This window comes from Lutra lutra, chromosome 2 (assembly GCF_902655055.1).
Source record: "Lutra lutra chromosome 2, mLutLut1.2, whole genome shotgun sequence".
Taxonomy (NCBI): Eukaryota; Metazoa; Chordata; class Mammalia; order Carnivora; family Mustelidae; genus Lutra; species Lutra lutra.
Window position 1 is genome coordinate 22,309,406 of NC_062279.1, and position 25,426 is coordinate 22,334,831.

Below are 25,426 nucleotides of genomic sequence, written 5' to 3' on the forward strand. Positions count from 1 at the left end.
ATAAACTTTGCTTTCTTCTCCATTCTTCTCTGATCTACGTCTTCATTCTTCCAAGCTGCCTGACCAAGAACCTGCACGGAAGGAAAAGAAATCCTTTAAGGACAGTACTTGACCCATACCAGATATCCAGTAAACAGTCTGCCCTATCGTTCTTAAAATATTTCAGAAGCAGGGTTAAGTCCTTTTCATTTTTGCATTCCCAAGTGTCTAGTACAGCCCTCTACACTTTGGCACTCCACGGAAACTGAATGAATGAATGGAATGGTGTGAAGTTTGGCTCCTCAGGCCCCTCAATTGGGACTGCAAGGAACAGCTGTGAAGTTGCCTGTGGCTAGTATGCATCTGCGGGATTATATTATGTGGATTATGTTAGAGGCATGAGAGGGCTCAGTATGGGAGCCACAAATGTGTCTCTAAAAAGGTCCCAACGGAAAGGGAGCCCTTTTGACCCTTTAACCCTGCCCCTTGGCCACGGCGGCCAAGCGCTTATTAATTCCTTAAATCCCTCCTCCATCATCCTAGAAGGCAGGTCTGTCTGTGCCTCCAGGTAAACAGGAGTTTACTTCTGCTGGACTGAAGAGGCCCCTCACATATTCCTGGAACCTCGCACTGGATTCAGTAACAGGACAGCGTTGAGCCAGCCAGCTGGAGAACCGTGGCCCTGGGCCGCGTGGCTCTCCGGGAGAACTCTGGCGGTGGGCGCCGCGGGGAGCGCACGAGGCCCCTGCTTCCCTCGCCACGCCCACTTCCTGCCCCATCCCGGGCCTTTCCAGGTCCCTTCTCCCGGTGAACCGGATGCTCCGTCAGTTTCCTCCTCCGCGTCCTCGGCGGCGTTCGCTTCCCTGGCGAAGCCGCAGGCATCCGCGAGGGCACAGGCAGGGGCTCCCGGCGGTTGGCCTGGCAGGGGTAGGACGGCGGTAGGAGCTGGGCGCGCACGGTTACCGAGCGTGGAGGAGACACTGCCCTGCGGCGATGGGTGCCAGGGGCGCTCCTTCACGCCGGAGGCAGGCGGGGCGGCGGCTGCGATACCTGCCCACCGGGAGCTTTCCCTTTCTCCTCCTCCTGCTACTTCTCTGCATCCAGCTCGGGGGAGGACAGAAGAAAAAAGAGGTATGGTGAATCCTCTGGCCTTCCGGGTGGGCCGGGGCTGACTGGGGCTCGCTGGGGCGGCCGGGCGGGCCGGGGCGGCGGCGTTGCCTGGCAGCCTCGCCGCGTTGCTAGGCAGCCGGGCGTCTGGGCGTGGGCGACGGCGGCCTGCGGGCTAGAGCCCAGCGGTTGCGAGGCCTTCGTGCCACGCAGTCGCGCTTGTGGGGTTAGCCTGGTGTTTTCTCAAAAACACTAAAGCATCATCTTTGACCCTGCGCCTGAGCACCGCACAGCATTCAGACTCGCGTCGCTTTTGACCCTCGGAGGCCGAACTTCCTGCCCTTGAGTCACTAAAGGGGGTGTGTTGGATGTGAAAATACCTCTTAGGAGTATTTGCAAACCCACGAGAGAGAAATACTTGGTTTTTACGTTCAGTACCCAGCTGCCTTCGTTGTTCGTTTCAAGGGGTAGCGGAGCATTTTGGAAATGTATATTAAGTTTGTATCCATAATTACATACTATTAAAGCTGTAGGTTTATTTTTCCTTATGTTGAACTAATATAATGGTGAGAACAAACTCATAATTTTAAGTTCGGTAAATTTGTGAAGATCACCTGATTTCAGTCTTAGTCCTCGAATAACTTTGGTAAGAGGGTTGAAGTCCCTATATTTAAAATAGTAATTTGTGAATTTCAGGTATCCATCTTTGCCTTGGATACTCAATCGAGCAGGCTCAGAAAAAAAAATTACTTGGAAATGCGAGCAGTGTTTCTGAAAGTACATTGTTTTAGTAAGAGTATTCGCTTATTCAAGGTTTTCCTGGTGAAATATTGCACACACGTGACTCAAAATCTAATTCGGGTTTAAAATGTTTCTAGGAGTTTCTTGATAGCTGGGTAGAGAGTGAAAAAAAAAAAAAAACAAAAAACAGCTTCATGTGTAAATAATTGTCTTTACTCTTGGCCTGAAACAAATCTGAACTCAGTACTAACTTCTTCCCGTTAGCTTTTTACTTTTAACATGAAAGCAGGCCTTACAAAATTCTTCATGGAGTTCTGGTGCGAGGTTTAGAGAAGAACTCTTAAAATTAAAACTGTACTTAAAAAATAATTTAAAGATATATTTCTTTAGCATTTGGTATTTATATACCACATCCCAAGACCTTTAGGTGTGGTGGTTTTTCTTGAGGAAGGGAGATTAAAAAGTTTTTTTTTTTTTTTTTTGAGGATTACCACAGCAGAGGGCAGTTGAAAATGATGAGGAATTCCATAGGAATTTTGATGTTTTACTTCTTAGAAAGATCACTGTGGGGGCACTTGGGTGGCTTAGTCCTTTGAGCATCCTCCTCTTGATTTAGGTTTAGGTCTTAATCAGGGTCTTGAGATGATCTCCGTCTGTGCAGTGGTCAGCAAGGTGGCTGCTTGAGATTTCTCTCCGTGTCTCCCTTTACTCCTTCCCCAACCTTCCATCTTGCTTTTGCAGTCTCTCTCTAAAAATAAATAAATCTTAAAAAAAAAGGGGGGGGGAGAAAAAGATAACTCTGATCATAGTAACTTTCAGTTGGAAGAAAAGTCAGAAAATCTGAAAAGGATACATTTTCAAAGCATCTTGGTATCGTTGTATGCTACTTTAACAGGTGAAAACGCTTGTTAATTTAGTATAATAACAATAAATTAACATCTGTTCCATTAATATATTTTTCATAAAACAGGTTTTAAATGAAAAATTAGGAAGAAATTGTTAAGGATTAGGAAAGGATGTCTTCCGGAATTGTTTTTATTTATCTTAAACAGGAGAGTCTAATACTAGTATGTGGTGGTTTTGCAGAATACACATATTTAGGGAAAAGAAGGACAAAGTAACAAATGAAATTTAATACTTCAAGAGTACACATATCTGGAATGTAGTATATGAGAAAAAACTCACTAAGTTATACAAATTTATTTGTGAAGTTCAGAGCCCCTGATTTCAATCTTAGTCCTTAATAACTTGGAAGGTTGTAGTGTCTTTCAATGCTAGAAGAAACACTTTCTTTATTAGAAATATTGGAAAGTGGCTGGTCATCATTGTGGTGCTTTTCTAAGGGTATTCCAGGGTTGCTTTGAACATGTCACTTCATTCCCTGCTGAATTTAGAACCTGATGCCTGGTACAAAATTTGACACCATTGAACCACCAAGTGTAGCAGTTGGAACTTAATTTATTACAATAAATATTACAAACTTAAGTGCTAGAAGAGTTGACTTGGCATGAGTAGCGTATCCCTTTATACTGGGGAGGCCAAATTGACATTCATTTTTAAATTTTTAAATTATTTTTAAAATTAAATTAAATTATTTTTCAGTGTTCCAAAATTCATTGTTTATGCACCACATCCAGTGCTCCATGCAATACTTGCCCTCCATAATACCCACCACCAGGCTCACCCCTCCCCCCCCCCCAAAACCCTCAGTTTGTTTAAAGTTGAACCTGGAGCCAAGAATGGATGTAGTTGTTTTTAGGGAAGTAATAGTTATGAATAATAGCTACCACTATAGGTTTTCAAGTGAGGCAGATTGTCTAGTTATAACTCAGTGATTATCTGATTTTATGACATCAGGCAAACCATTTAACTTCCCTGAATTTTAACTTTTGTTTTAAAACAGATATACCTACATCTCAGGGTTGTCACTGGTATTTGAATACGACTGTATATAAACTACTCAGTGTAGTGCCTTTAACATAGCAGATGATCAATACTCGTAGCTATTATTATGTGGTCTTCATTTATTTATTTATTTATTTTTTTAAAAGATTTTATTTATTTATTTGACAGAGAGAGATCACAAGTAGATGGAGAGGCAGGCAGAGAGAGAGGAGGAAGCAGGCTCCCTGCTGAGCAGAGAGCCTGATGCGGGACTCGATTCCAGGACCCTGAGATCATGACCTGAGCCGAAGGCAGCGGCTTAACCCACTGAGCCACCCAGGCGCCCTGTGGTCTTCATTTAAATGGTTAGACATGATGACGAAATCCTAAAATATAAAATATTTTTCAAATATTTTTGCTAAAGAAACGATTTTATCATTATTATAAAATATATAGTTACTAGAATAAATTGCCTGTTTTTATTATGAAACACAGAGTTCCAAACTCTTACGATATTTGAGAACTTCCCAGGAGATTTTGCAACATGGAAGAATTGGTGGTATTTGTGAGTGTTTGTATGTCCACATATATGTTTTTGTATCTGTTTCTTAATGAAGACATTTCATTAAAAATAATTTTATTTCTCTAAGAATATAGTGAAGAGCAATAGATGAGTGAATAGGCAAAGAAGATTGGAGATTTTTATAATCACTTTCCTTGATTACATTGAATAGAGTCATTAAACTAATTTTTTCTTTTAAGATTTTATTTATTTATTTGACAGAGAGAAATCACAAGTAGGCAGAGTGGCAGGCAGAGAGAGAGGAGGAAGCAGGCTCCCTGCTGAGCAGAGAGCCCGATGTGGGGCTTGAACCCAGGACCTGGGATCATGACCTGAGCCGAAGGCAGCGGCTTAACCCACTGAGCCACCCAGGCGCCCCAAACTAATTTTTGAATCCTCATGTGAAGTGATAAGAATTTGTGGGAGTCTGTAGTTTCTTGGTAGTATATCATTTGCATATGTAGTGCATCATTTTCTTTTTATTTTAATGGCGTCTCTATTTTTTACATTGTTAACACTTAACCAGTTAATCAGCTTCATTTAGAATCTGTAATAATACCTGATAATATAAAAGGAGCTTAAATTCTGTAATTATTTTCAGTGGATTTATTGACTTTAATATCAAAAGAAGCTATGAAAATAATTTATCCTTTACATTAGCTAATTGACTATGACATGTAGGTAACAATGAGTATGCATTATGAAAAATTGAGCAGCTCATAAATATTTTTGCAAAGTAATATGATTGTCTAAATGAAATATCTTAATTGCTTCTGACAGAACTTCTGTATGTGATTAATATTTCTAAGTACATTTTACACTGAGGTGAATATATCCAGTTATTTTTTAGTGGCATAGCTGTAAAATAGAGACTTTACTGTCTTAGGCAGTGAAGAAAAGGGAGAGGATGGAAGTGAGCAATAGATTATATCTTTAAGCGAAGAACTTAAGTTGAAAAAGAAGTAAGTTTGTAAATATATGAGCACAACTTTAAGAAATGCATAGTAATTTTGCATAGATGTGTATACACAGACCACAGATTATGCCGATGCAGGTAGTTTCATCTAGGCTAAATTTTGTATGTATTAACTCCTTGCTGAGTAGTTGGAAGTGACAGGTCTTACTCAGAATGGCCAAAACCACTTGTCAAGTACTGTGAAGGCTTAGCCTGCTGCACTTTCACAGATGATGGCAGAAGGCATGGAATTCCTGGGTCACAGGTGGACAGGTTATCACTCACAGCCCTAGATTTGCCCGAGTATCAGCATTTGTGCTGATGACGCAGGCTAAATGACCCCTACAGGTGTAGGAAATTTTGCAGCAGCAGAAGGATCTTGAGTTTAAGGAGCTCAAAGTTTTTTATAATGGTTTGTTTGACCTTTGACCCGAAGGTGACATTATCTTTATTAAAGTGGAAAGTAAAAAAACCTCTTTGTTTTAGACAGGACACTGTCTTCCAAGGCTTGTGTGCTATATACATCCTTGAAAAGGTGTTCAGAACAAAGGCAGTTAGTACTTTGCTTGCATGTTATGTAGAAATCTATGACTTGTTTCCTTAAGTAAGAGATAAAGAGATAGTAACTTTGTCAAAAGAGAATTTTGGGATATTTTCCTCTCTATACATACACCACCAGCATATTCAGTCCCATATATGATCTGTTCTACATGGAAGATAGAAAGGGAAAGGGGAGAAATGTGTAACCTGAGCCACAGATTTATCAGTTGTTAATCTTTTAACACATTTACTTTTGTTATTTTCTCCGTATTTAGTGAGTTTGGATGACTGTGACCCGTATGCCAGTGACTGACATTGGTTACTTTGGTGGTCTCCATGGTTTATTTATCTTATGATTGCTTCTTTCCATAAGACTCCCTCCTGGAGCATCACGTTAAGTCCACCAAGATAGAAAATTTACCTTTGGCCAAGTGTAGGAATGGCTGTTGTTCCCGGGCTAGCGAACAGGTAGATCATGAACAAATGTGTATGTTAACATAACACTGAGAGTGTGTGTGCACGCGCGTATGTGTGTGCATGTGTGTATGCGCTCGGCTTGCAATGAGGGGACCAAACAGTATTTATGTAAGTATCTACTTTTTATTTTATCTATTGGGCAAAATTTCTGCGTCTTCTCAAATTGAGCATATCTGAAGGGGAACTCCTTTTTTTTATTAATTTTTTAAAGGATTTATTTGGCAGAGAGTACAAGCAGGGGGAGCCAGAGGGAGAGGGAGAAGCAGGCTCCCCACTGAGCAGGGAGCCTATGATGTGATGCAGGGCTCAATGCCAGGACATTGGGATCATGACCTGAGCCCAAGGCAAACACCCAGGCACCCCTAAAGGGGAATTCCTAAGCCTTCTCTCTGTTCACTTGTTTTTGCTTTGCTGTTAACAGTGTTGTTTTATGGGGAATAAATTTTAACATCCTCAAATCTCATTTTTTAAGTAATCACTTGGCAGTGTAATACGTCTTTGTCACTCTCACCCTGTATTTTGCACATTGTATACAGAAAGGCTGGCTCTCTACTCTCTCGAGGAGCTGTACACAGATTTAAGGAGAACATCTTGCCAAAATAGGGTTTTTCCCTTAATAGCTATGAAAAACACATAAATATTTAGTTTGAATATTAAAATTTCAAAAATTCTGTTTAATGCCAGAAGAAAAAAGATCAACAATGAGCTTATGGAGTCCTTCAAAATCTATGGTAAAAGTCTTAACAAAGAAGAGTAGAACTCTGAAGGCATATTTATGAGCTGAAAAAAAGTAAAAGGAAGTCTTTACTGATATGTTTATTGTTACCAAAGTTTTGGTTGATCATGTAAAGATAACTATTGAGTTTGACATTCGGAGGTGAAATAGAAATTTCTTTCCATTGCATGTTACCATGAGAACTTAACTACCTTTAATGAAAAGGAGCACTTGAGTATAGGTTGAGTATAGGTTCTGTGCTTGGAAAACGAAACCATTGGAAACTTAGTTTATATAAATATTGTGGTAAAACTTGGGATACAGAATTCATTATAAATTGTGGAATCTGTTTACTATTCATATTAAATATTAAATTGAGATACCTTAGGATAGATAACTCACTGAATTTAACAAACTAAGAAGTTGGAAATCAGTCTAAATTATATTAGAGAACGAAAAAAGTAATATAACAGATAGGAGATAGAATGCTAGGCACTTAGGTTAGAAATGGTCTTTACAGTATCTTCGCTTGCTGGTTTGGCAGACAGCTTTGCTTGCCTTACCTTTATTTAGCTAACAACAGTAACTTGTTTTGATTTAGAGAAACTGGGACTATCCCAAGCCCAAAACTTTTAAGTCAAAGATTATCATTATCCAGTACCTTAGAAATTACTGGTGTAGGTAGGAGTGAGCCCATATACAGTTATATGGGGACTTGTGACAAGTTGCCTCCTCTTTCGTAAAGGACACAAGGAAGGGAAATTCTCTCTTCTTGTCTTTGTTATATTAATATGAGAATGTGATGTTTGAGTTATTGAACCCATCTTGTAAACATTAAAGTACAAGCCTGAGGGCAAAACCAGTAAGTTCATGATGGCAGAGTAGAAAAATGGAAAAAATATGGGTATTTGACATGACCTAACTAGTCGTGTAATTGCTATAACTCTGGACTCCTTGTTAGGTGCTAATAAGCTTCATATTCTTTAAGACATTCTGAATTGAATTTACAGATTTTTTTGTATCTGAAAGCATTCTGCTGAGAAAAATTATCTGGGATTAACTGGGATTAATCTGGGATTAAGAGTTTTACCCGTGATTGTTATTTACCCAACTTATAAATTTACTTTCTTCTTTTTTTTATACTGTGTTTAGTAGCTTAACAATGACCTAGCTATATGACCTTCTTTGTGAATTAGATATTAAATATTGAAGGATTATTTACATACATATAGCTCTCCTTTATCTTTGAATATTAATGATCATTATTAGAAGTCTGTGTATGTTTTGGTGTTTTTGAAAGTGCTTTTTTCCATGTCTTCCTTTTATTAATAGAACTTTGTTTTTATTGTATGAATTGAAGTTCTCTAAGTATGATATGTCCAAAAAATTGTAGGAAAGAAATTGGAAATAAATTTATTATATGCCTTGAAAGCTCTTAGCCCAAGAAAAAAAGAAAGAATAAGTTGTGCTGGGGCGCCTGGGTGGCTCAGTAGGTTGAAGCCTCTGCCTTCAGCTCAGGTCATGATCTCAGGGTCCTGGGATCGAGCCCAGCAGGGAGCCTGCTTCTTCCTCTCTCTCTGCCTGCCTCTCTGCCTACTTGTGATCTCTGTCAAATAAATAAAATCTTTAAAAAAAATAAATAACTTGTGCTTCAGATATATTTGATGTGTGCTGTTTTCTGTGTGAATCCTTTTAAAAAATAACTTCTTTTGCTTTTGTGTGTATAATAGAGTGGTACCTAGTTTCATTTTAAAGACTACCAAATAAAATAGAGGAAGACATTTTATTTTGAAAATGATCATATTTGAATATTGTTATTTTGGTTTACATTTGAGTTTAAGATTAAGCAAAAGAAAAGTTGGGACCCTCCCCCCTCCAAAGATGAGGGTATTGTGCAATGATGATTGTTCCTTTTTCGTTTCTGTTTGTCTTTTAGCATTGGAGTTTTCAAAGTGAAGAAAGGATTTTTCTCCCCCCCCCTTTTTTTAAAAGAATTTATTTATTTATTTGACAGATAGAAATCACAAGTAGGCAGAGAGGCAGGCAGAGAGAGAGGGGGAGGCAGGCTCCCTGCTGAGCAGAGATCGGGATGCAGGCTTGATCCCAGGACCCTGAGATCATGACCTGAGCCTAAGGCAGAGGCTTTAACCCACGGAGCCACCCAGGCACTCCTAAAGGATTTTTCTTAAAAATGTTCAGGAAAGTGAAGTGGTGGGCTGTGTCTTACTATTGTTTCCTGTACTTTTTTCTCTTAGAGACTTTATGGGGAGAAAGAGTGGCTGAATCAAGGTGTAATACTACTGTAACGGTACTCTAATTTAGGTTCCTCTTGACAGGTACATGAGTCACATGCTTTGATGTTGGAGCATATTACAAATCATAAAGAGAGTTGTAACCATAGATTAAAAAAACAAAAAACAAAAAACTTCATTATGGAATGTTAGAGCAGGAGGGTCAGGTTTCAGGCTAAATAATAAAGTTGGGACTGGATGTTAGGTTTCCTGACACCAGAGTTTCTATTTCCATATTCCCATGCTCAGTTATGCTCTCAGATTCTTCTCCCTCCCATCAGCCCCTTCACTACTTTCATTATACTGTTTTCCTCTGTCTTTTCATAGCTGATGTTTTAACTTTGTAATTTCCTCTTCATGGAAATTTGTTTTTTAAAACCTAAAATGATTAAAAGTTTGGCAGATGTAAAACCCATTAATACTGCTTAGATGTGATTCCCTTGAGAACTAATTTATAAAATTAAACCATCTGTTTCTTTATGAACCTGTTTAAGTAAAGGAAGTTAGGCTATGGTAAACCTTAGTCATGAGAGTCAGGGCTCTAAAACAGCACAGAACCCCAAACCAGTGCCTCCTATAATCCCTAATACTAAGTAAAACATGTTCACAAATCTGTTTGCCAAAGCCAGAAATCTGGGCACATTTCACTTGGTCTCTTACTTTTACTTACTTGTGACTTTTTGAACACTCATTCCCTTACCCCAGCTAAAGATATTCTGCAGCTTCTCTGACCAATGCTGTTTTTGAGGAGTACTGTTTTTTAAGTGCCACAGGATACAATCCAAGGTTCTTTGTGTGCTGTTAGTACTTTTCCCGAGTGAGCCTGTGTCTGACTTGACTTTTTGCTTTCTGTCTGCTCTTACATGCTTCCCTTCAGTGCAGCTTAAATCACTTAAGATTAAGCAAAAGAAAAGTTGGGACCTCTTTTTGGTCCCACCCGTTTTGGATGATGGACTCCTCCTCTGTGCTCACACAAATGGATCTTGGTACTTATTTCTTTATAACACTTATGTGAATTGTTGTCTGTCGTCTGTCATTCCTATGGTTCTACAAGCCCTTTGAAGAGAACGGCTTTTCCCCCTTTCATTTCTATACCTGCATATTCAAGCATAGTACCTTGCAGTTGGTAAATGCTTAGTGAAATTATTTTGGTCAAGTTACTTAATCTCTCTAAGCCTCTTTCCCTTATCTGTAAAATGAAGATAGTATGTTAGTCCCTACTGTAGAGCTGTGAGCCTGCCATGAGATAATCCCATAAAGGATTTAGCAGCAAAGTGCATGGAACATAGTAAATGCTTCATGTTAGCTTCGGTGGTGATATTGGTGAATGAATTTGTAGGGTGTATTCTCGTTTTTTTTTTTTTTTTTTTTACATGAATAGCACACATTGATTTGACATTACAAGAGACACATTAAAAACTAATCCATTTGATATGCATAACTTTTTATAAATATTTTGTTTTCCTATTTGACAAGGTAGGGCTCTTGAGAGTATCGTTGCTTGCTTCATTGCTAGCCATAATGCGGACTTTTACTACTTGACTTTTATACAGCTTTTGACATTGTTGGCTACTACCTCACCCTCCGCATCCCCAGCTTTATGGATATATAATTGACATAATATTTTGAATATGTAAAGTGCATAACATGCTGACTTGATACACTTATATATTGGAAAATGATCATCCCCATGGCCTTAGCTAACACCCCCATAACCTCACATAGTTACCATTCCCTTTTTGTGCTGAGACATTTAAGATTTACTCTCATAACAACTTTCAAGTAAATACTACACTACTGGTAAGTATAATCAAAATACTTGAGCATTAGATTACTAGAACTTACCTATTAACTGGAAGTTTGTTGCCTTTGACCAGTATCTTCCCATTCCCCTGCCTACCACCTCCTGTGACTATCACTTTACTCTGTTTCTATGAAATTTTTTTCTTAGATTATGCGTATAATACAGTATTTGTCTTTCACTGTCTGACTTATTTCACCTACCATCATGCCCTCAGTGTCAATCCACATTGTTGCAAATGGCAGGAGTTCTTAGTTTTACTATGGCTGAATGGAATATTTCCATTGTGTGTGTGTGTGTGTGCGGTGTATATGCATTGTGTGTATACACATACAGTTTCTTCATATTCATCTGTCAGTGGACACTCAAGATTGTTTTCATGTCTTGGCTCTTGTAAATAATGGCGTTATGAACATGGGGGTGTGGATATCTTTTTGAGTTAGTGTTTTCATTTTGATTGGATGTATTCCAGATGTGGAATTGTTGAATCACATGGTAGTTCTATTTTTAATTTTTTGAGGCTCCTCTATTCTGTTTACTTCCCCCCACCCATTCTGTTTTCCAGAGTAACAATACCAGTTTACAATCCTACCACTAGTGTGTGAAGGTTCCCTTTCCTCCACATCATCACCAGTGTTTATCACTTGTCTTTTTATTTTTTCTAGTTGCATGAAGAAATAATTGGCATACATCATTATATAAGTTTAAGGTATATACTATTATTGTTTGATTTGCGCATATTATGAAATGATTACCACATTAGTTTTAGCTAACATCCTCCTTCTCATATAGATACATTAAAAAGGAAAGAAAAATCTCCTTTTGAAGAGAATTCTTAGGATTTACTCTGTTAACAGTTTTCCTGTACATCATATAGCACTGTTAACTATAGTCCTCACATTGTATATTACACTTCTAATACTTACATATGGGAATTTGTGCCTTTTGACCATCTTCTTCCAATTATCCCACCCCAACGCTGCTTCTGGTAATCACATGTCATTGAATGTGATTCCTTTTTCTATTATTATTATTATTATTATTATTTAGATTACACATACAAGTGAAGTCATATAGTGTTTCTCTTTCTCTGACTTATTTCACTTAGCATATGCCGTCATGTTTTTGCAAATGGTGGTAGTTCCTCATTTTTTTTATGGCTGAGTAATATTCCATTGTATATATATGCCACAGCTTCTTTATCTGGTCATTTCCTGATGGACATTTAGGTTGTTTCCATGTTTTAGTATTATAAATAATGTTATGAACATGGGGGTGCAAATATCTTTTTGAGTTAGTGTTTTTGTTTTCTCTGGATACATTCGCAGAAGTGGAATTTCTGGGTCATATGATAGTTCTATTTTTATGTTTTTAAGGATCCTCCATTCTGTTTTCCACAGTGGCTACGCCAGTTTACAGTCCCATCAGCAGCATACTCAGGTTCCGTTTTCTAAATATACTCACCAGTATTTGTTGTTTCATGTCTTTTTGACGATAGGCTTTCTAACAGGCATTACTTGTTTTTGTTTGTTTGTTTTTTGATGATGTCCATTCCAGCAGGCATGAGGTGGTATCTCATTGTGGTTTTGATTTGTATTTCTCTAATGACTCATGATGTTGGCCAATTTTCACGTAGCTCTTGGCCTTTTGTATACCTTCTTGGGGAAAGAAATGTCTATTCAGATTTTTTGCTCATTTTTTAAATTAGATTTTGTTTTGTTTTGGCTTTTGAGTTGTGTGAGTTCTTGATATAATTTGGAGATTAACCCCTTATCAGATATATGGCATGAATATTTTTTCTGTAGATCATCTTTTTACTTTGTGGGTGGTTTCTTTTGCTATAGATGCTTTTTAGTTTGATGTAGGCTCACTTATTTTTTGTTTTGTTGCTTGTACCTTACATGTCATAGCCATCATTGCTAAGACCCATGTCAAAAGACTTTTGTTCCTGTTTTTTTCTAGGGATTTCATGCTTTTAGGTCCTATGTTTAAGTGTTAATCCATTTCAATTCAATTTTTGTGTGGTATAAGATGGGAGTCTAGTTTCATTGTTTTATATGTGAATATCCAATTTTCCCAGCACCATTTATTGAAGTGATTGTGTTTTCTACACTGAGTGTTCTTGGCTCTCTTGTCAAATATTAGTTGACTGCATATGGTTGGGTTTATTTATGAGCTCTTGAGTCTGTTAAAATGATCTATTTTTCTTTTTTTATGTCAGTACCATACTGATTTGGTATTTAACATTATAGTATAGCTGGGAATTAGGAAATGTTCTGTCTCCTTTTTCTTTCTCAGGGTTGCTTTGGCTATTTGGGGTTTTTTTGTGGTTTCATATACATTTTAAGATAGTTTAGTCTACTTCTATGAAAATGCCATTAGACTCTTGATAGGGATTGCATTGAATTTATGCATAGCTTTTGATAGTATGAACATTTAACAATATTTTTCCAATCCATGAATATGGGATACCTTTCCATTTATTTGTCTTCCTCAATTTCTTTCAGTCTTGTAGTTTTCATGGGGGCATGTGGCTGGCTCAGTTGGTAGAGTGTATAACTCTTGATCTCTCGGTCATGAGTTTGAGCCCTGTCTTGGGTGTAGAGATTATTTAAGTGAAATCAGTCTTTTTTTTTTTTTTAGTTTTATTTATTTGAGAGAGAAGAGTGAGAGAGAGAGTGCACACAAATGAGGGGGAGGGGCAGAGGAAGAGGGAGAAGGAGACTCCCTGCTGAGCAGGGAGCCTGATGTGGGCTCAGTCCCAGGACCACAGGATCATGATTTGAACAGAAGGCAGATGCTTAACCAACTGAGCCACCAGGTGCCCCAAATGAAATCAGTCTTGTAGTTTTCAGAGTATAGATCTTTCAACTCCTTGGTTAAGTTTATTCCTAGTATTTTATTGAAGTTACTTTGGTATTATTTTCTTTATTTTTTAGATAATTCATTGTTAATATGTAGAAATGCTCTGATTTGCATGTTAATTTTGTATCCTGCATGCAACTTTACCGAATTCATTGATTAGATCCAACAGTTTTTTGATGGCCTCTTTAGAACTTTCTATGTATAAAATTATGTCACCTGCAAATGGAGATAGTTTTACTTTTTCCTTTCAAATTTTTATGCCTTTTCTTTCTTTTTCTTGCTTGATTTTTTTGGCAAGGAACTTTCAAGATCGTGTTGAATGACAATGATGAGAGTGGGCAATTTTTTTTGTTCCTAATGTTAGAGGGAAAGCTTTTAACCTTTCATCATTCAATATGATAATAGCTTTGGGCTTATTATTTAAGGCCTTTTATTTTGTTGAAGTGTATTTTTTCTATATCTAATTTAAGAGGTTTTTTTTTTTTAATGAATGGATGTTGAATTTTTTCAGATGCCTTTTCTATGTCTTGACATAATCATGGTATTTTTCTTTCATTCTATTAATGTGATGAATCAAGGTGATTTATTTAGGTATGTTAAAACATACTTGCATCCAGGATATGTATTTCTCTTGATCATGATGAATGATCCTTTGAATGTGCTGGTGAATTCAGTTTGCTGGCATTTTATTGAGAATTTTTGCATGGGCATTTATTAGGGATGTTGGTCTGTCACTTTTTTTGGTACAGTTCTTTTCTGGTTTTAGTATTAGGCTACTGCTGGTCTTGTAAAATGGAGTTCAGAGCATTCTGTCTTTGATTTTTTGGAAGACTTTGAGAAGCATGTATTGATTCTTCTTTAAAAGTTGGGTAAAATTCATGAGTGAAACCATCTGGTCCTGGTCTTTTCTTTGTTGGAGATTTTTGATTAAATCTCCTTACTAGTAATTGGTTTATTGAGACTATTTTTTCCTGATCCAGTCTTTGTGGTTTGTGTGTTTCTAAGAATTTTTCCATTTCTTCTAGTTTGTCCAGTTTAGTGGCATGTAGTTGTTCTTAATAATTAAGCCTCTTCTGATTCTTTGTATTTATGTGGTATACATGATATTATTTCCTTTTTTATTTATAATTTTCTTGATTAGGGTCCTTATTTTTTCATTGGTTATTATACCTAAAATTTTGTCAATTTTACTTTTTCAAAGAACCAACTCTTAGTTTGGTTAATATTTTCTACTATTTTCCTGTTCTTGATTTCATTTATTTCTGCTCTCATCTTTACTATTCATTCCTTCTGCTAACTTCACACTGTTTGTTGTTCTTTTCCTGGTACTTTAAGGTGTAGAATTACCTTGTTTATTTGGTATCTTTCTTACTTCTTAATATAGTGGTTATTGCTGTGAATATCCCTTTTAGAACTGCTTTTGCTGCATCCCGTAGATTTAGGTAGGTTGTGTTTCATTTACATTTGTTTGAAGATACTTTGTTATTTTACCTTTGATTTATTTTTTGAAACATTGGTTGTTCAGTAGAATGTTGTTTAATTTCCATATAATTGTAAAATTTTCAGTTTTCCTCTTGTTATTGATTTCCAGTTTCATACCATCATGGCCAGAGAAGATACTTAATACGATTTCAGTCTTCTTGAATTTGCTAAGACTTTTTTTTTTTTTAATGGCCTAATATATGATATATCCTAGTAAATGTTCCATGTATCCTTGAGAAGAATGTGTAGCCTGCTGTTATCAGATAGAATGTTCTGTATATGGTTGTTAGTTAGCTTCATTTGGTGTACAGTGTTTTCCAAATCCACTGTTTCCTTACTGACTCTCTGGGTGGATGATGTATCCGTTGTTGACTATGGGATATTAAAGTCCCTGATTATTATTGTATTTGTGTTTATTTTTTTCTTTTATCCCTGTCAGTTTTTTCTTTAACTAGGTGCTCTCTTATTGGGCATATTGGGCATATAAATATTTGTAAGTGTTACATGTTTTTGGTTTATTGAACACTTTAGCATCATATAGCAATCTTCTTTATCATTGTATACTGTTGTTAAAGTCCACTTTCTAAAACAAGTATAGCTAACCCTGCTTTTTTCCCCCCATTTGCTTATATATCTTTTTTTCATTCCTTTACTCTTAGTCTCTGTGTGTCTTTAAATGAGTCTCTTATAGGCAACATATTATTGTACCTTGTTTTTTTATCTATTAGCTATCCTCTGTCTTTTGAGTGGAAAATTTAGCTTGCTTTCATTTAAAGTAATTATTGATAAGTAAGGGCTTATTATTGCCATTTGTTAATAGTTTTCTGGTTTTGTAGATCCATTCTTCCTTGTTTATTACCATGGTGTCTTTTTCTGTGTTTATTGTTTTGTGGTATTGGTATGCTCTGAGTTATTTATCATGTTCTTTTGTGTAATTACTATAGATTTTTCCCTTGTGGTTACTTTGACACGTACATAGAATATCTTAAAATTTTGGCAGACTATTTTAAACTAGAAACAACCCAGTTTCAATAAAATTCTTAAGCTTTACACTTTCACTTCTCCCTCTCACATTTAGGTTACTGATTTTACAATTTACAGACTTTTTTATACTGTGTAACTGATAACAGATTATCCTAATTATGGTTGTTTTTACTCCTTTAAAAAAAAATTCAGGGGCGTCTGGGTGGCTCAGTGGATTAGAGCCTCTGCCTTCGGCTCCAGTGATGATCTCAGAGTTCTGGGATCGAGCCCCACATAGGGCTCTCTGCTCAGCCGGGAGCCTGCTTCCCCTCTCTCTCTGCCTGCCTCTCTGCCTACTTGTGATCTCTCTCTCTGTCAAATAAATAAATAAAATCTTTAAAAAAAAATTCAAACTAGAGTCGTAAATGAATTATGAATTACCCTATTATAGAATCCCAACTTTGACTATGTGTTTACCGTCACCATGCCTTCTCATATTTTTATGATGTTGATTAGCATCTTTTAATTTCTACTCAAAGTATTCCTTTAACATTTCTTGTAAGACACTTTTAGTGGTAATGAATTTCTTAAGCTTTTGGTTTTTGGGAAAGTCTTTATCTCTTCATTTTAGAAGGATAGCTTTGCAAGGTAATATATTTTGGGGTGAGTTAGGTTTTTTTTTTTTTTTTTTAATTCCTTCAAAACTTTGAATTTGTCATCCCATTCTCTTCTGGTTTGAAAAGTTTGTGTTAGAAATCCACCTGTAGTCGTATGGGGGTTCTCATATATATAACCTCTTTTGCTGCTTTTAAAATTGTCTTTGACTTTTGACCATTTAATTAAAACATGTCTAGGTTTAGCTCTATGTGCATCTAAACCTATTTGGGATCCTTTCAGACTCTTATATCTAGATGTCTACTTCTCTTCCCGCGTTTGGGAAATTTTTAGCCACTGTGTTTTTTTTTTTTTTTTTTTTTTTTTAAGATTTTATTTATTTATTTGATTGACAGAGCACGAGCTGGGAGAGAGGCAGAAGTGGAGGGAGAGGGACAAGCAGACTCCCCACTGAGCATGGAGTCTGATGTAGGGCTCGGCCCCAGAACCCTGAGATCATGATTTGATCTGAAGTCAGATGCTTAACTGAGCCACCCAGGTGCTCCCCCACTTCCACTATTGTTGTAAATGCACTTTATGTCTTTTTCTCTTTCTCTTATCCTTATGGAGTTTTCATAGTGCATATTATTCTTCCCATTGTGTCTCATAATTCCTGCAGTCTTTCTTCACTGCTCTTTTTGCTCCTTTGAGTGGATAATTTCAATTATCCTATCTTCCTTCTTATTTGTTTTTCTGTATGGTCGAGTCTGCTTTTGAAGCTGTCTGTTAAATTGTTCAGTTTTGTGTTTTTGAGCTCTAGGATTTTTTTTAATTGTTACTCTGTTTGTCAAACTTCTTGTTTAGTTTGTGCATTGTTTCCCTAATTTGTTTAGTTATTTGTCTGTTCTTGTAGTTCACTAAACTTTCCTTATTTGTCAGAGAAAAGGGAAAGAGAGAGAAAGGGAGAGAGGGAGAGAGAAAAAGAAAGAAAGAGAAAGAATGACCATGAGTGGGGTTAGGGGCAGAGGGAGAAGCATACTCCCCACTAAGCAGGGAGCCCAGTGTGGAGCTTGATCCCGGGACTCTGGGATCATGACCTGAGCTAGTTCACTAAACTTTTTAAAGAGCTTTATTTTGAATTATTTGACTGTTACCTGTTCCTTTGGGTTCAGTTACTAGAACTTTATTGTTTTCTTTGGTACTATCATATTTACTTGATTTTTTGTGATCCTTTTTTTCCTTGTATTGGTGTCTGCATATGTGAGTAAGTGGTGTCCTTTTCCAGACTTTGCAGGTTTGCTTTGACCAAGATAGTTCTTCACCAGTCAGCTTAGTTTGAGATTTTGGACCTCTCTACTGGTAATGGCCTTGGCAGGGGGGCCTCCTGTTTGGGTAAATTTTTTGGGTGAAGCATCTGTTGATTTCTGGAGTCAGGGGTGGATGGGTGTGCCACTGGCTGAGAACAGCTATATAGGACTACTGGCTTGGTTCTCTGCCCAAGTGAGGCTGTAGGATGGGTTTTGTGGTTTCCTGGATTCTCTGGTCAGGCTTATTATGCATTCTGTCATGGGTACTAAGCAATAGGTGAGGCTATGGATTAGCTTCTCTGTCCTGTTGGGACAGCAGGACCAGACTCCAGGCCTGTATGGCTTGTTATTTTGAGTACCCAAATCAGGCAACAGTGTGCACTGAATATCCTGGTCAGGTGAGACCACCAGTTTTGTTCTACAGATAGGGAAGCCACGAGTTGTGCTTTCTGTAAACGGGCTTGTTGGATGGGCTGGCTCTATAGCTTTCTGTGTGCTCTGGTAAGTTTCCTTGTTTGGCAGGATGAAGGATGTATTCAGGAATAAGTAGGGCTATGAGTTTGATTGCTGGCTTGGGTGCAGCGGAAAAGTTCCAAGGCTACTAATGCTCTTCTTTTTTGGTCTTGACTCGAGCCTACCTGTGCCCTAGGTTCCCTGGCAGAACACAGCCACTGGCTTTGCTCTGGGGGATTAGCTCTCCTCTGCCTCTCCACTCAAGAGTTTCTGGGTTGCATTGCTTTCAGGTGTTCTTACCAGCCCTTCCTGTCAGATGGGATTGGGGGAGGGGTCCATGCTCTGCAGTAGGTGGGGCTATGTCTCTGACTCCTGCCTGAACAGGAGTGGGAGGGCCCACTTCAAGCAACTCTCAGATTTTCTCAAATAAGTTCTCTGGTGAAGAAAGTCATGATTTACTGTGGTTGGGTATGACTAAACTCTTCTGCAAATGCCCAGGCTCTAGAAATGGCAGAGTTCCTCATTTGGGGACTGAATTAGACAGAAACTGTACTTTGCCAATTCCTCAAACTATGCCACCAAACTCGGTTTGCAAATGAATAAAACTGCTGGTTGGGCTCTGTAGGTGGGAACTTTGTCCACTGACACCCTATTGCTGGTCATTGGAAGTCTGTACTCCCTTCTCCATCTCAATCAGACTCCCAGTGGTTGAGTCTCACAGATTCTCCTGTGATCCCTGTGGTGTTAAACCATAGTGGGGGTTCCCACAAAGAGACCCACAGTGTTGGCAGTCTGGATGTCACCCCTGGGCTGTCTCTTCCCATTGGAGGAACTGTAGGCTCAGGAGAGAGCTTTCAGCGTGGTGTGTGCTGGGGGAGGGGCAGTGTGGATAGCATGTAGATGTTCCTTTTACCCTTTGAATGCAGTCTGTTTGGTCTTGTGGTGCACAAAGGTACCTAGCTTCACTCTTGAGCACTGGGTTTCCCTCAGTGGGATCCTGTCTGTGAATAGTTGTTAGTACTTGTGAGGAGAAGTGAAGTCGGAATGATCTCTATCACCATCTTGGTGACATCAGTGCACCTAGTTTTCTTTTAGTGTCCTTATCTGCTTTGGTATTAGGTAATTCTGGTTTTCTAAAATGAGTTCGGGAGGGTTTGGTAACTTGTTTGTTTCTAGGAATTTATACTTTTTTTCTCTAGGTTATCCGGTTTGTTGGCATGTACGTATTCAATAGTAGTCTGTATGACCCTGTATATTTTTGTTATCAGTTATAATGCCTACTTTTTCACTTCTGATTTCACTTATTTGAACTTTTCCATTAACCTAGGTAAGGTTTTGTCTATTCTATTTATTTTTTTCAGAAAACTAGCTCTTAGTTTCATTAATCTTTTTGTTGTTTTAGTGCTCTCTGTCATTTAGTCAGTTCTGATCTTTATTCACTTCCTTTTGCTAACTCTGACCTTGTTTTGTTTTTTTCTCCCCTCTCGTTTTTGTTTTTTGCTTTTCTTCTTGAGGTGTAATGTTAGGTTGTTTATTTGAGATCTTTATGTTTTATTAATATACGTTTATCACTATAAACTTCCCTTTTAAAACTTTTTGCAACATCCCTAGGTTTTGGTATGTTGTCTTTCTGTTTTCTTCGGTTTCAAGACCTTTTTTTGATTTTCCATTTTGATTTTTTCTTTGGCTCATTGGTGGTTGTTTAATTTTCACATGTGCAAAATTTTCAGCTCCTATTATTTAATTTTAGCTTCACTACATGTGTTCAGAAAAAAATATTTGGTATGATTTCAATCTTAAATTTGTTAAGGTAGCTTTTTTTTTTTTTGTGGCCTATCATATGACCTATCTTGGAGAATGTTCCATGCATACTTGTGAAAAATATGTATTCTGCTGCATAGAATATTCCATATATATCTGTTAGGGTCATTGGATGTAAAGTATAGCTCAAGTCCAGTCCTTCCTTGTTGATTTTTTTTTTCTGTATGGATTATCTATCCATTGTTCAAAGTGGGATATTGAAATTCCCTGCTATTGTTGTATATTTCTCTCTTCAGATCTGTTAGTGTTTGCTTCATATATTTAAGTTTTCCCATGTTGGCTCCTTTAATTTATGATTGTTATATTTACTTGTTGAATTGATCCCTTTAAGGGATGAGGGGAAAGAAGATGAGAATGATGACTCCATGTTTTGGTTAAAGGGGCCTTCTATATACTGTAATGGGAAATTGGAAGGAAGATAATAGTTCAGTTTTGAGAATGTATGAGATGCCTATGTGAAGTCTAATGGAAATGTTTGAGAGGCAGTCCAGAATGTATGAATATGGACCTCTGATCTGGGCTGAAGATAAAATGGATTTGGAAATCATGAGCATAAATAGGAATTAAGTTTGTGTTGTTGGCTGAAAAATCACCCAGCCAGAAAATACACAGGGAAAGTAGAAAAACTAATGCAAACCCTAAGTGTTACCAATATTTTAGCCCTACGGAAGGCAAGCTTGCAAAAGAGACCACAACTGCGCTGCTAGAGAGTTAGAAATCCAGCAGATTTTACATGTCTCTCCCTCAAAAAGAGAGATCAACAATGACAAGTGGTGATTACTGAGAAGCTAAATAAAAACTGTAGAGTCTTTTGGATTTAGTGAGAGCAGTTTAACTGCAGTGTTAGGGGGGAAATGAGAATGTAGTAGGCTAATGAATGAGTGGGTAGTGAGGAGGTGGAAATAGTCAACACTTTATCGAGCAGTTGTGCTGTGAATGAGTGGAGTTAAGTGGGTGATGGCTGGAGAAGAGGCTGGAATGGAAAGAGAAAATAACTTGTGTAGAGTTAGGTGGCTGAGAAGGTAGGAGGAAGGAATAGGAGTCTAAGAACATCAGGTGGAATTAGTTTGGCACAGAAATGTGATCGTTCTTAGGGCTGTTCACCTGTTTGGTTTTCTTCCATGCATATGATGGGAACTCAGACATGGCCACATGATTTACTTTGGACAGTGAAAATGTGAGCTGATGTGTTTTGCGTCAGTTCTAGGCAGAAACTTGAAGTGTCACTACATGCTTGCCATTCTCTTTGTCTCTGGCATGGTAATGGGCAATGTTTGATGTAGTGGGTGCTGTGACAACCTGGGTCCCTGTTAACTAGGATGAGCAGAATCTCTCTGCCAACCCATGAGATGGGGAAATACAGCCTTTTTTTTTTTTTTTTTTTTAAATACTGAGATCTGGAGCTCTTAGAGTATTGTAATATAAGCTATTTGGATTGTTACATGGAGTATTGACATCTTACATTTTGATAGGAATGGATAAAAGAAGGGGTACAGATACAGATATATTTTCTCTATGAAATGGGAAGTAGGAATAATCTGGTAGGACTGGTAAGTTTAGGACAGAGATGCAATTGTAAATAGCTAGGAGAGGTAACTATATTTAGAAAATAAAGAAGCATTGTTAAATCATAGGACGCACCCTTTAAGTTTGGAAATTATATGTTTGATACAATTCTTACTTGATTTTTCTTGTTTTCCTCTAGCTGAGCTCAGAAAGAGGGCTATAGGGACAAGAAATCTAGGTAGTTGGATTTATTCAGGGTCGGAGGCTTCCAGGTGGGTGAGCCAGAGAGAATGGAAAGGAAAGTTGAAGATCTGATATAGAGTGAATAACGTGGAAAATAAAGACGGTTAGGTGCTGATAGGGGAAGAAGAAAGGTCCCATGGGAGTGGAAGGATAGGTATGTTGTGGGGGCAACAAGAGTGAGAGAACTGGAAGGGTACATTTTTGTCATTAACTAGCTTGTGGTGGACGTAGTACCAGATGAGAACTTGCTGGTCTGTGGCTGAAGTGGACTTGAGGTTAATAATATTATTAGAAATGGTGAGTATAGGAGCCGAAAGCTAGAGTGTAAGATGTTTACATGGACTTTTTTACTACTGAGAAGAATGGGAGGAGGAAGGGTGGTGACCTGGAATTAATTAGGTGACAGTGACTAAAGCAAGTAGAGAATGTTAAATTTTGAAGGTATGATATATAAAGGAGCAGGAGTTTTTATATGAAGGTATGGAACTAAGAGGTTGCTAACTCTATCTTGCATCCTCTGTGAAAGTTAAGAAGAATGAAGTTTCCATATTAGTAGCTCTAGGGGTTCTAGCAAAGACATTAAGGACACATTCATCACAGATACAGATGATGGAAGGAATTAGTTGTGATTGTGACAGTTTTACATAATATCTTTTCCTTTGATAAGGTGATGGGATTGTAGTCTTTTTTTTTTTTTAAGATTTTATTTATTTGACAGAGAGAGAGAGAGAGAGAGAGATCACAAGTAAGCAGAGCAGCAGGCAGAGAGAGAGGGGGAAGCAGGCTCCCCGCTAAGCAGAGAGCCCGATGCGGGGCTCGATCCCAGGATCCTGGGATCACGACCTGAGCCGAAGGCAGAGGTTTTAACCCACTGAGCCACCCAGGCGCCCCGGGATTGTAGTCTTAAAAGGAGAAATTGTTAGGCAGTTAATGGTAACTTTCATTTCTCTTGTATCTCACTTCCAAGGTCTCAGACCAATTTCCTAAAGTTCGGACATTTTTATGAATAAGATAAACATTTTCATGTTTGCAGTATTTCATAGATGTGTGGAATATTGCTTCTGATTAAGCGATCTTATAGAAATTGGGCAACATTTGATCTTCTGCAAATGGCAGCCTTTTCTTTAACAAGAACAACTTCAGCTAAATTCCTTACAGACTGTTTCAGCTGTGGATCATTGTATGAGCTGTAAGCTGGTCTGAATTCATAATAATTCATAGTTCTCTGATAAAAAAATATATCAATAATGCATGATTTCTGGATATAAAGGGTCAAAATCATTAAAAAGTAGACTTCAGGATCAAATTTTAAGTAAGCTTTTGTACCTAAGAAAAAAACAGAAAAATAGCAGCAATAACAAGTAGGCAGGAGACTGGTTTCAGAAATTTTGAAGATTAAAAACTCTTCCCAGGATTTTCTTATAACCAGGGGTGTCATTACAGAATTACCGGGTGAAGTACTGCAATGATTTCCCACTTGTCTCATGATTTTCTTCTGCGATGTTATCATTTGTAGACTGGGTATAAAATATCCTGTTTTAGAATAATCTTATCTCTTAGATAATAATAGAACTGTGTTGCAATTTATCTTTCCATTATTCTTGTCTCCTCTTTTTTTTTTTTAAAGATTTTATTTATTTATTTGACAGAGAGATCACAAGCAGGCAGAGAGGCAGGCAGAGAGAGAGGAGGAAGCAGGCTCTCCGCTGAGCAGAGAGTCCGATGCGGGGCTCGATCCCAGGACTCTGAGATCATGACCTGAGCCGAAGGCAGCGGCTTAACCCACTGAGCCACCCAGGCGCCCCTCTTGTCTCCTCTTAAGATGAATAATCTACTATGAGTGTTAAGAAATACGATATAAATACAAAGATGGTTTGTGAGTATATTAGTTTTCAATCAGTGTATAACAAATTAGTGCAAATTTAGTGACTTAAAATAATACTCTTTCTTTGAATCTCATAGTTTCTATAGTTTGAAAATCTAGGCATGGCATGGTATCGGTAGGTTTTCTGTTCACGGTGTCACAAGACTGAAATTAAGGTATGACTGGGCTGTATTCCCATCTGAATCTCTAGGCCCTCTTCCCGGACTCATTCAGTTGTTGGCAGAATTCAGTTCCTGGCAGTTGTAGGACCGAGTTCCTTATTTTCTTGCTAGCTATGTACTTTCAGCTCTGTGAGGCACCCTCATGTCCTAGTCATTTGGGCCCCTCCATAGACAGTTCAAGACATGACTGTTTGCTTTCTTCTAGGCCAGTAGGAACACCTTTTTGATGCTTTGCTTTCTTCTAAAATGCTCACCTGATTAGCTCAGGCCCACCCAATGTAATCTCCCTTTTGAGTAGCTCTAAGTTAGCTTGTTAAGGGGCTTTACATTTGTATCTCTTTGCCATCTAAGGTAACATAATTATGGGAGTGCTGTTGTGTCACATTCACAGGTGTTATCTGTAGTCAAGGGAGGAAGTTACATAAAGGTGTGGGTCATTAGGGTTTATTTTAGATTTCTGTCTACTAAACCAGGCAAACTTGCACTTTTAGATTTTTATATACTTCTAAATGGTGGCCTCAGAAGTCAACAAAACAAGTATGATAGTATATAGGATAACATTTAATATAAGATATTTAAAAATGGCTATAAAATTAAATTGTTAATATTGTGTATCAGTCAGGATTTAGTCAGAAGTAGAACCATGAGAAGATGAATGTATTTGTATATGCATGTATGTTTGGATCTATGTTTATTTTTTTGTTTTGGATCTATGTTTCTTGCAGAGATTTGACCTTCTGCAATAGTGGGAGCTGATTAAATAGTCTCTGCAAGGATATTGTTTGCATGTTTGATGCTGGAGCTTGTGGTCCAAGGGAAGTTGGGTCTATAGCTATAAGTTGGGGAAAAAGAAGAACAAGCCTGTGTTCTTCTTGGAGTGAAACCATCCTCAGAGTGATTTTCAAGCTCATAGTTTGGAAATTGCACAGTACTGAGAAAGTATTATTTATAAAAAAAATAGTTGGAAATCAGAATTACTTTAAACAGCTCACCTATCTTGCAGGCTCAGAATACTACTAAATGGTTAAAGAAGTTTGGAAGGATAATAGACATTTTCTTCACAGGGAAGACTAACAATTAAAATTTAAAAATTT

At 37.8% G+C, this 25,426-nt stretch overlaps 1 protein-coding gene across 3 annotated transcripts in view; it reads left to right on the forward strand.

The window, feature by feature from the left end:
* The first annotated feature begins 757 nt into the window (after nt 1-757).
* The window catches only part of TUSC3 (tumor suppressor candidate 3), a 251,700-nt gene continuing 227,031 nt past the window's right edge, over nt 758-25,426 (forward strand). For 2 of the 3 annotated variants that reach the window (XM_047715981.1, XM_047716000.1), the window contains exon 1: nt 758-1,110. In XM_047715981.1, the coding sequence (XP_047571937.1) occupies nt 973-1,110 (138 nt within the window). In that variant the 5' untranslated portion in view covers nt 758-972. The remainder of the gene's footprint in view (nt 1,111-25,426) is intronic. The other variant, XM_047715990.1, reaches the window with a different exon arrangement.